This window comes from Megascapheus bottae, chromosome 35, assembly GCF_031878675.1.
Source record: "Megascapheus bottae isolate mThoBot1 chromosome 35, mThoBot2.hap1, whole genome shotgun sequence".
Classification (NCBI taxonomy): domain Eukaryota; kingdom Metazoa; phylum Chordata; class Mammalia; order Rodentia; family Geomyidae; genus Megascapheus; species Megascapheus bottae.
In genome coordinates, this window is record NC_143543.1 from 116,445 (window position 1) to 127,666 (window position 11,222).

At 54.6% G+C, this 11,222-nt stretch overlaps 2 protein-coding genes across 3 annotated transcripts; both read left to right on the plus strand.

Annotated features, from left to right (window-relative positions):
- Nucleotides 1-1,745: 1,745 nt before the first annotated feature.
- Nucleotides 1,746-2,134, plus strand: Smim10l1 (small integral membrane protein 10 like 1). The gene has a single exon (XM_090324443.1). The coding sequence runs from the start codon at nucleotides 1,746-1,748 to the stop codon at nucleotides 1,938-1,940; it is 195 nt and encodes a 64-aa protein (XP_090180569.1). The 3' UTR covers nucleotides 1,941-2,134.
- Nucleotides 2,135-6,339: 4,205 nt separating this feature from the next.
- Nucleotides 6,340-10,994, plus strand: Prb3 (proline rich protein BstNI subfamily 3). 2 transcript variants are annotated; one of them, XM_090324436.1, is made up of 3 exons: nucleotides 6,340-6,826; nucleotides 8,909-9,463; nucleotides 10,904-10,994. In XM_090324436.1, exons 1-3 carry the CDS (start codon nucleotides 6,628-6,630, stop codon nucleotides 10,912-10,914), a joined length of 765 nt encoding a protein of 254 aa, XP_090180562.1. In that variant the 5' UTR covers nucleotides 6,340-6,627; the 3' UTR covers nucleotides 10,915-10,994. The 2 variants fall into 2 exon arrangements, with proteins under 2 accessions (XP_090180562.1, XP_090180563.1); XM_090324437.1 differs by having other exon boundaries at nucleotides 8,912-9,463.
- Nucleotides 10,995-11,222: the final 228 nt, after the last annotated feature.

Here is an 11,222-nt window from a genome sequence, read left to right on the forward strand (position 1 = left end):
TTCCACCCTGTACAGTGAAGAGAAACCTGAGAAGAAGCTGTTCCTTCTCACGTCACTGGGTGCCCTCCCTTGGTATATACTTGAGTGCTTTCCACACCTCTGAACAAGATAACCCAGGCCCTCCCACAATGAAAAGGTCATAATAAAATGCAGCTAAACTTACCCTCCAGTTTGTGGTTTAGACATGGAAACATCCATCTCCTGAAGATTCCTGTGTTGGAGGCATGGCTCTGGATTCCGAGGGCTCTGTCACTGGCCTCCTGGCTGTCCTCACTGCATCCTGCCTGGAGTCTGAAACTCTAACACCAAGAGCTGGAGTAGTCCTTCCCTCCAGTCAGCTGACCCAGTGATGAAAAAGTAACACACACTCCACCCCAGGCCTATGGTTTTCATTTTATTCCTTACACCTTTTAACCAAATTGTTTTACATTGTGAGCGTTTGTGTCAATTTAGCATGCTTTCCATTAACTTATACTTCCTGAACTTCTGTTTACAATCCTTTTTCTTCTGGAAACTATCCCCTTGAATTCCTGTGTATGAACAACTGCCATTATATTGAGGAGTGTGAAGACCTCCTGTTTGGCCCTTTGATTCTAAAGCCTTCACTTTATTAACAAGAGCTTACTTATGCGACGCCTTTCTTTTTAAAGGAGCTGTGTTTACACTAAACCTTAGTTTTCCACTGTTACCATGTGAACCTTTTGCTTAAGCACGACACCTTTTAAAATACGCTACAGTCACAGTACTCTGAATTACAGGTGTGCAGGGCAGGGTGGGCCGTGTGCTGGTTTACTCGTGGTTTCCAGCTCACAGGAATCTGAAGTTTGTGATGGGAAATCACACATGTGCATGATCCGTGAACGCGGACGTTCCTGGGATGAAAAATGTACGTCCTAGTTAAAGGGAGGCAATCCTGAAGGCTGGCGCTTACTCGGGGTGCGTGGCCCTCCGTCGGGCTGCGGCCAGGGCTCCTCCCGTGTGCATCCGCGGTGGAACCGCGTTCTGCCGTGGAAGGAGTGCACACGAGTGGGGGCAGTGCGGGTGCTGTGGGGGGCTGGCGTGGGTGTCAGCCCGCGTGTGCACGAGTGGGGGCAGCGCGGGTGCTGTGGGGGGCTGGCGTGGGTGTCAGCCCGCGTGTGCACGAGTGGGGGCAGTGCGGGTGCTGTGGGGGGCTGGCGTGGGTGTCAGCCCGCGTCCTGGACCTGTGGGATGCGGCGGGGCCTGCGGGGCCTCGGGAAGGGGGGGCCGGGCTAGGCGCCCGCGGGGGTCACCGAACGGGGGGGGGGGAATCAGGAGCAGGGAGGGGTCACGGAGCGGGGGTCACGGAGCGGAGGTCACCGAGCAGCCAGGCTGGGGGGACCCTGCGCACCTGGGCGCTCCGCTTTCGTGGACTGGAGGGCAGAGGGGGGCGATGCCCATGGCCTGCTGCGCCAGCAGGACAACAGCTAGAGGAGCTGGAGGCAGGGAGCTAGGCGGAGCCGGGCGGGACCGGGGCGGAGCCTCCGCAGGGCGGGGGCCAAGAGGGGGTGGTGCGGAGCGCAGGGCGGGGAGCCAGGCGGGACAGGGAGCGGTGTGGGGGGGGAGGAGCGGGGCGGAGCCTCCGCAGGGCGGGGAGCCGCCGGGAGGGGCGGGAAGGCGCCGCCTCCACCCGGTCCGCGGGCGCTGTGTCTCTGCGGCGCCTGGAGCCGCGGGTGCTGGAGGCCGTCCTACGCCGTCTCGGGGCGCCGCGGGTCCCGGCCCCGGCCATGGCGGCCCCCGCGGCCCTCGGGCCCGCGCCGCCTCCGCCGACCGCCGCCTCGCCCTACGGCGCCTTCTGCCAGGGCCTCTCGCGCACCCTGCTCGCCTTCTTCGAGCTGGCCTGGCAGCTGCGCGCAAGCTTCCCGTACGTCTACGTGGCGGGCTCGGTGGTGCTCAACGTCCGCCTGCAGGTACACATCTAGAGCGGCCGGGCCGGCGCCGCCATGGCCACCACGGCCGCCGCCGCCCGGCCGCGCGAGACGCCGCGGGAGCCGGACGCGCCTGCGCCCTGCACCGCCGCACGGCCTCGCGAGACGGCGGGAGAGCCGGCCGCGCCTGCGCACTGCACCGCCGCCCAGCCTCGCGAGACGCCACGGGAGCCGGCCGCGTCTGCGCACTCGACCGGCGGCGCTTCCTCCTGACGGCGGGCGGGGACCCACGCCTTTCACCCGCGCGAACGGAACGACTAACGGCGCCGCGTGGAAGCGTAGGGGCGGCGATGCCGAAGGAGCCCCGGGGACCCCGCGGGCCGGGACTGACTCGACTGGAGGCTCGGCGCGCGGCGGCCCCGGGCGGAGCACAGGCAAAGGGGCGGGACCGGAAGGAGGAAGCGGGGCCGGGCCTCTCCCGCCATCCCTCGCGCGGCCGGAAGCGGAAGCGGGGAGCGGCGGCGGCCCACGTCGGCGGCGGAAGCCTCCGAGCCGCCCGGGCGTGATCCCGGCTCCTGGCGGGCGCCGCGGGCGCCGGGGCGGGGACGAGGCGGTGCGGGTGACGGCGGGAGCGGAGCGCCAGCCTCGAGAGACCGAGTTCAACTCCGGGACTGGGAAGGAGAAGAAGCGCGGCGGCGGGCGGGGAGGAGGCCGCGCGGCCGGCACGGCGCCCCGCGGGGACGGCGCCTCTTTAACTGCGCTCTTCTTCGGTTCCGAATTAACCGAGTAATTTCCAGAGGGCCTCGGCGGACTCCCGAGCACGCCGCCGCCCAGCGTACGTGCAGGGCCGCCGCGAGGCGCGCAGACGGCGCTTCGCTGCGCTGGGCCTCGGGGAGCCCCGTGGGCTGCGTGAGCCTCCTCCAGCCTCAGCTCCTGGAGAGGTTGGAGAATTACACACAGCACGGCCGTCCTTCCTTCCCGGGCACAGGCACAATTGGCTGGTGGAGGCAACAAATGTTAAGAGGTGAATAAAATTCACAACACTGTGGGGAGCCTGTCTGGGGAGCAAGACCTGTCGCAGAGGGGTGGAGAGGAATCTCAGGTATAACCGAATATTAGGCAAAGGAATTTGATGGTGGTAGTGCTTGGTTACCCACAGACCTTGCTGCATCACACTGAGGCACCTCCTCTTGGCCTTCTCCGTATGTAATAGGAGAATCATACTTACTGCATGATGGCATTAAGATGTAAGATGCCTACAATACCTTACCTATAAATCGAAAAAACCATTTAGTGTGTCTGAATTTTACTTTCTGTGTTAGCAGAAAGCGTGTTTGTGTTCATGGACCCCAGTGACTCACACTTGTAGTCCTGCCTTCTAGGGAGGCTGAGAATCCTGGTTCAGAGCCAGCCCACAAGACATCTGTTACCCAGCAAACACGTGGAAGTGGAGCTCTCCATCCTCTTTTCAGAGGAAGACAGCCTGGCTGGGAGGAAAGCCAGGCACCTGAGCTATTTCAGAGAAGTTGATGAAAGGTTATCTTTCACTATTTGTTGCAGCACCATGACAATGTTTTCCTCTTCCACTGTGCCTCAGCTGAATAAGTACATGCTTTTCCTCTGTATACACAAAAAAGTCCCACAGGCACTTCATTGTTTCAGCTGGCCTCACCTCCCAGCCTCCACACAGACCCATCAGGCACCCCCCCCCCAGTCACCACCATGTTACAAAGGCAAAGGAATTAAGAATCACGAAAGACTTCGAGAACTGTTAGTTTTTAGCACTGAGCATTTTAATTAAAGAGAATCAGTTTTAATGCAATGTGATCCCACTCAGTCGATTCCACTATGATGTACACAGGAAAACCAATTTGTATGACTCGCTGTATTGCAATATTGCTTTATCACAGGGATCTGTCTGGAAACAAATCTACAATCCCCAAGTATGTTTGTATTGGTGAATCATTAAACATACAGTTGACCTACAATACAGCAGCAGCTGAAAGAGAGGAAATGCTTCTGTGGTGGTTTGATGGCCTGGTGGCACAGACTTTTGAGAAAACCACCTTAGAACAGGAGGGCTCCAGGCCATGTGCCAAAGATAAATCTCCGCTGTTCTCAGAAATTGTGTAGTTGGTGGTAAAACTGAGTGTTATTCTATCCTCATGTGAGTTGAATGTTCTAATCGCAAGTCTGTTTCCGCAGACATTAATAAAATCTCTCCTGTGCAAGGCAACCACAGTAACCGAGTGCCGTCTGGTGTTGTGTTTGAGTAGACAAAGAAGTGCTAGGAATGAAGACCCTCTCCGGCCTGGAACCCGCACCCCGGCTCTCGGTTCAGGGTGGAATGGGACCCCAAGTCCCCACAGGCACTTCATTGTTTCAGCTGACCACATTTCACAGCCTCGGGTTCCAAAACAGAAGATGCAGTGTGCACCTGTCACCTCTCTGCCCTGGGTCTGATGTCCCCTTTCCAACCAGGAAATGCTACACTAGACAAAGGTCACTGGTGGGCAAGGCTCTCCTCTGCTCTGCTTCAGCATCGACCCCTGACGCCAGCTGGCGGCCCCAAGCTCCAGGTCTGAAGGGTAACTTCTGTAGCATTGTTGTCTAGTGGGCGCATGACATTTGCAAAACCTTTCCTCCTGACGTTTTCCTGTAAGACATTTAAAAGTGAGTCTGTGCAGTAGAGTTCCCTTCCGGAATCTGGCGGCAGCACGGAGCCTCCCTGGGGGCATTGGTGCCCAGTGGCCTGTGTGCCTATGTGGGGTGACCGGCAAGCAGGCTGCCTTGGAGAAGTCAGGATGGAGAGGTCACCCCGTCGTGTTAACCTGGTGGAAAAGGCATGAGGGCCCAGTGTCTGAGTGCTCTCTGGGGATGAGGAGGGAGCTCGGCAGAAGAGCACAGGCCCAAGCAGTGCTGTGCTGAGCTTGGTCCTCAGGCTAGGAGGGAGCATTTGACAGCACCAGACCAGACAGCCCAGCTACTCAGGAAGCTGAGACCTGGGGACTGAGGCTCAAAGCCAGCCCAGACAGGAAAGTCTGACACTCTTAGGCCAGTAAGCCAGAAGTATAGCTGTAATTGATGGGGTAGAATGCCAGGCCTGAGCAGAAAGGTCAGAGACATTGCCTCAGTCTATGAATTCAACCCCAGTACACACACAAAAAAGGCAGCGTATTTCATCAGTCAATAAGTTGTGGGCAGAGAAATGGATGAACCCAGAACAAATCATTCAGTGAGGCCAGAGAGACACAGCTCAGAGAGACCAAGACACGTGTTTCCTCTCAGACACAGAAAGTAGATGTAAAAATTCAGTGGCAGATGATAAAGTATACAGGAATCTAGGGATTCACACAGGGCAAGAGCAAAGGAGGGTCCTTGTGGGTGCCAGTGGCCCACACCAGTCATCCTGGCTACTCAGGAGGCTGAGATCTGAGGATTGCAGGTCAAAGCCAGCCCGAGCACTGAAGAACGAGAGATTCTCATCTCCAGTGAACCACCAGAAAACCAGACGTGGAGCTGTGGCTCAAGTGGCAGAGCACTAGCCTTGAGAAAGACCAAGGACTGGGACACACACACACAAAAGGATTTGTCCTTATGTGTGATATTATTTGAAGTACAACAAGTAAGTGGGTAGACAGTGGGTGAACATTACAAACGCAAGGAAAAAATAGCCAGTGTTTCCTACAACTAATGAACTGGTAAGGAGTAAAGGTAGACGTGATATCAAAGCATGGACCTTCATAGAAACTTTTTGAAATACAAAGGTCTCAATTCACATACTTTAGGAAACTTCCATTGTGCAGAATGGTTTTGGTTAATTAAATTCATTACGACATTTAAAAAGCTATAGAGAAGGATGTGTCAGCTATCTAAAGAGGAACCCATTGAAAGCCAGTGCATGCTATTAATAATAAAATATGAAGTTGAGCAAGCTGCTTATGATATTTATCTACTCATTTTGCTGGTCGCAGGACTTAACCTCAGCCTGGGTGCTGTCCCTGAGCTCTTTCACTCAAGGCTGCTGCTCTACCACTTGAGCCACAGCTCTAATTTATGGTTTCCTGGTGTTGCGTGCAGATGAGACTCTCGTTCTTCAGTGCTCAGCTGGCTTTGACCTGCCTGGACTTTTCTGCCTGGGCTGCTTTTGAGCCATGGTTCTCAAATCTCAGCCTCCTGAGTCACAAGGAGGCTAAGGAGAGCCATCCTCAAGAGCAACTTCATCCCAGACCTGCCTCCAGGTCCACTGACCAGGACCCGCTGTGGCTCCATCCCCTCAGGCTGTGGGGCTGTGACTATACATTGCTCTTTAGGGTCACCGCCTCGTCAGCTCAGGTGGAGGACACCACACTCGAGAACTCTCCTGCCAGCTCGCTGTGTTTGAACCATGAGGGAAGGAAGGGCAGCCATGCAGCAGGCTGTACCCTGGCCCGGGCAGCCAGCCTCAGAGAGGGCAGAGGAGACAGCAGCCGAGCCCAGCACAGCCCTGTCCTCAGTGCACAGGGATGAGCTTAGGATGCCACCAACGTGGCCTTGGTGTGACCAACCTCAGCCCTGAGACCCACGTGTGGCTCCCTACACTGGAGGAACCACCAGGACCCAGGAATCAGGTCTGGACTTGAGATGAGGAGGAAATGTCACCTCTGAGTCCTCTGGTGATTGAGAGGACAGAGCACAGGCAGGTGACACAACACTTTGACACACAGACGTGGCATCTGACCAGGGTGAATCCCACAGAGAAATGATGGACGGGAGGCGTCCTCTCTGTCAGCGGGAGGTCACAGGCCAGACAAGGCCCCATTGTCCTGTCCTCCTGATAAAGGGAGCTGCCCTGCTTCCCAGCACACACTCCAGAGCCACTCAAGCCTCCTCCACGATGCTGGTGGTCCTGCTCACCGTGGCCCTGCTGGCCCTGGGCTCTGCTGAGAGACCCAGTGCAGGTACAGAGGGCTGGGCTGCTGGGGTGGACGCGGCTGGGGCCTCAGGAGACAGAGCTGCGGGGCAGGCGGGGAGGGGAGGGAAGAGCAGGGGACAGTGGGAAGCTGAGGTTGTGAGATGAGCCGGGGTGAGGGGGGGCAGGGGCTGGCTGCTCATCCTGGCCTCATGGCTGGGGGACAGTGACTGCTCCAGGAAACTGCACAGGCAAATGATAAGTGAGGCCACTGCCCAGCGGTGTCTGTCCATGTGGTGAGGGAATCAGTGGTCAAGGAAGAGCCAGGTGCCGGCCCCTCACACCTGCAATCCTGGAGGTCAGGAGGCTGAGACCTAGGACTGCGGCTCAAGGCCAGCCTGGGCAGGAAATCCCTGAGGTGTTTATAGCCAGCTAACTACCAAAAATCCAGGAGTAGAGCTGTGACTCAAGTGGTGGAGGGTTAGCAGGGAGGAAAAGAGCACAAGAGTTAAAATTGAAGGAAAGCACATAAAACTTTATATATATATGTATATATACATATATAAAACAGAAAAATTTGTTTCAAATACATGAAAAAAATCTAGCATGATATAATATAATAGATAATATCAAACATATATCCATTTAAAATAGTAATTAATAAAATAATTATAATTATATCTTATGATATGCAATGGAAAATAATTGATATGTACAATCTGTACTATTATTAGTTGAATATTAACATGCTACTATATACTGAAACTATGATGTGTACAAATCAATAACCATACATTCTCTCTATGTATATTTAATTTCTGAAGGAGTAGATTGAGTAACAGAAGTTTGTCTGCATCAGAAATTACTGAGAAATGAGGCATGTGTTGCAAGGGGGAAATTCTGGCATGTTTGGTTGCCCACAGAGGAGTTTAGTGGTTTCTGCCTTCCTCAGGGCTTCTCTCAACAGTGGCAGCAAATCATGAAAAAAAAAGTGCACAAGAAAGGACCTGTGACCCTTTGGTCTCTTTCTCCCATTTTTTCCCCTGTGGTGATGGTGCTTGAACTCTAGACCTGGGCACTGTCGCTGAGCTCTTCAGATCAAGGCTATCACCCTACCCTTGAGGCAACCCCCACTTCTTGTTTTCTGGAAGTTAATTGGAGATCAAAGTCTCAGGTCCTTTTGTGCCCAGGCTGGCTTTGAACCATGATACTCAGATCTCAGCCTCCTGAGTAGCTAGGATGACAGGTGTGGGCCACGACGCCCGCTCCTCTTGTCTCTCTTATTCTCCCCTCCCCTTGTCCCACCAAGGCTTCGGCTGACTTTTTTTAGAGGTGATGAAGAAAAGGCAGGCAGTGATTGTGGCTGCAATGTAACTGCATAGAAAAAGGCCATTCTGAAGTGTCTATCCACATCTTTAACATAACCAGAGATTGAGAATGGGAAACAGACCCCAGGGAGTCACAGGAAAATGACGGCTATTCTTGCCCTGGATGGAAAGATGATATGCAAGAGCAAGAGAACTCAAACATAAAACATTAAAACTAAAAAAAAAAAAAAAAAAAAAAAAAGTTTGGGGACGTGGAGAGGAAAGAAATAATCTGTTGTCATGGAACCAGTGGACAAGTGAGACTGACAAAGTCCTGGATGTCAGCTGATTCTCAGCTCAGCTGTGACTCTGCACTGAGGGCAGGGACACAGCCCATAACAGCCGGGTCTTCACGTGGCCCTCCCGCCCTCCCCGGGCTCTCTGTCCCTTCACTATCCAGCTGTTCACTGCACTTGGCACGGGAGCCAGACATGAAACCATGAGGGTCCCGTAGCTGCAGCATTATCATTAAAACATAAAATAAACCTCCCAAGAGCACTGACCAACCCTGCTCTTGGTTCCTTCTGCCCTGAGAGAATCCCTCTCTGAAGTCAGATGCCCTGAATCTCGATTTGGGGCCAAATCAGCCAGCATGCCAATGGGTGATGGGGATCAGACAGGCTGGCTGAAGAGCGTAACGAATGAGGCAGGGGGCCAGGAAGGGTCAGGGAGGGAGATCAGGGAGGAAGTCCTGAGCCGCAGGTCCCAGTGGGAAAGGCAGAGCGTCCTCCCCTGACCCAGGCCACCTTCTCTCCTGTGCACAGCAGCTAAGGAACCCAGACCAGAGCTGGGTAGGGAACACCACCATCACGCACCCAGGCCTGAACCCTCTGATGAAGCTGGAGATGGAGAGGGAGGGGGAGAAGAAGGAGGGGAGGAGCCCCCAGAAGAAGAAAACCCTCCTCCACGGCCTCCTCATGGTCACAAACCGCCACACGGGGAGAAACCTCCACCAGGGGAGAAACCTCCACCTGGAGAGAAACCTCCACCAGGGCAGAAACCTCCCGCTGGGCAGAAACCTCCTGCTGGAGAGAAATCTCAAAGTGAGGAGAAACCTCCAAAAGGAGAGAAACCTCCACCAGGGCAGAAACCTCCACCTGGAGAGAAACCTCCACCAGGGAAGAAACCTCCCGCTGGGCAGACACCTCCTGCTGGAGAGAAATCTCAAAGTGAGGAGAAACCTCCAAAAGGAGAGAAACCTCCACCAGGGCAGAAACCTCCTGCCGGGCAGAAACCTCCTGCTGGAGAGAAACCTCCACCCAAGCCTCAACAGAAACCAGAGAAACCTGAACGTCCTACAAAACCTTCACCTCCTGAAGGTCAGCCACCCTGTCATCTCACTCCATGATGGTGACCTGGGCTCACACCTCACCAGAGCCTGGCTGAAATTCACTCCACAGGCAGCCCACCTCGCCTGTCCACAGATGGTACAGAAGTGCATTCCTGGGCGCCTGTGGAGACCCCCAGACTCTGGACCTCACTTTGGGCCTTCAATGGTGGTGCAGGGGACCTCAGCTGTCACAGGCTCTCCCAGGGATTTCAGGGTTTGGGGCTCACCACCCCAGGATCTAGGCACAGGGATTCCTAGCTGACCTACGGGACCCGTGGGTTTGGCATAGACCTCGGGGTGGTCTCCGCTTCCTGTGTCCTGGGTCTGTGAGCAGCCATCTCCCTCCCTGCTCACTCCCTCCTCACCAGGCCTCAGACCCACTATCCCCAAAAGTGACCCCTTGGCTCAGTCTTGGTCAGTGTCACCCAGGCTTTTGGACACTTACACATGACCTGGGTTCCAGCTGAAGGGCAATCTGCAGGAACACGGAGCTGGATCGTAATTCCACTCACCTCCCACTCCCTTCTCCAAAAGTTTGTCCCCTGGTCAAATCTGGGGAGCATTCTCTTGAAAACATTCCATTTTATATACATATCCAACCTGCTGTTTAATTTTTGTTGGTTTGTTTTTTTCTGTTTTGCCTGTCCTGGGCATGAGCTCAGGGCCTGAGCACTGTCCTTGGACTTTCTCAAGGCTAGAGCTCTACCACTGGAGCCTCAGCACCACTTCCAGCTTTTTCTAAGTATGTGCTACCCAGAATCTGACCCTAGGTCTTCCTGGATGCTAGGCAAGCACTTCACCACTAGGCCAAACTCCTTGCCCAGTCTTTTTGTTTTTGTTTTTGTTTTTAATAAATGAGATCAGGTCTCACGTACAGCTTAGAAGCTTCCTGTTGAGAATCATGTTTTTTAGGAGACATCCACAGCCCCTCAGGTGTGTGTGGTTCTTGCCTGCTTGTCCCATGTGGGTTGCCTGCCTACCTTCTGAGCACTGAGGGGCTTTCTGCTGTGGACCTCGTCCTGCACAGCCACCTGGCCGTGTTGTCAGGCCACCTGGAGGCCAACCCTGGTCTTCGCTGACGAGACCACACCAGGCAGGCCATCTCTGCAGATGTATCTTTGAACAGCTTCCGTTACAACCAAGTAACACACAGCTTGGAATTCATTTTCTCATCACCTTTTCAACAGCCAGGCTCTCCTAGATGCTGATAGTGAAGGGAATATCACCGAATTAGCAAGGAGAGGAAACTGAGTAAACACAAAGGAGGAAAAACCCATCTGGATGGTCTGGGCATTCAGCTCGCTGTCAGAGTGCTTGTCCAGCAAGTGCAAGGCCCCGAGTCAGCCCTCAACTCCCTCCCCCCCAACCCTGCTCCACCAATGAGAAACCTCCTTCTTACTGTTTCCCACAACTTGCTTGTTTCTTTCAGAAGAAGAATAAGAAGAGGACGTCCTTCAGCCACCTCTGCCACTGGGACAGTGTGCCCACAACGACCATGTCCTCTGCTCACCAATAAAAGAACCAGCATGGATCTCTGCCTGCTGTCTCTCATTATGGGTCTGTGGTGGGGAGGAAGTGAGGTCAGCGGTCCCCAGAGAATCCAAGCCCCCATGGTCCTGCTTCCCACTCACAATTTCCCCCAGTGTCCATTAGCCCAGGAAAAGCTTTCCACCCACCCCTGGACTCCACTGCACAAACACGAGTCGTCTGAACATCTTCTCGTGGTCACCTGAGCCCCCCTCTCTCTT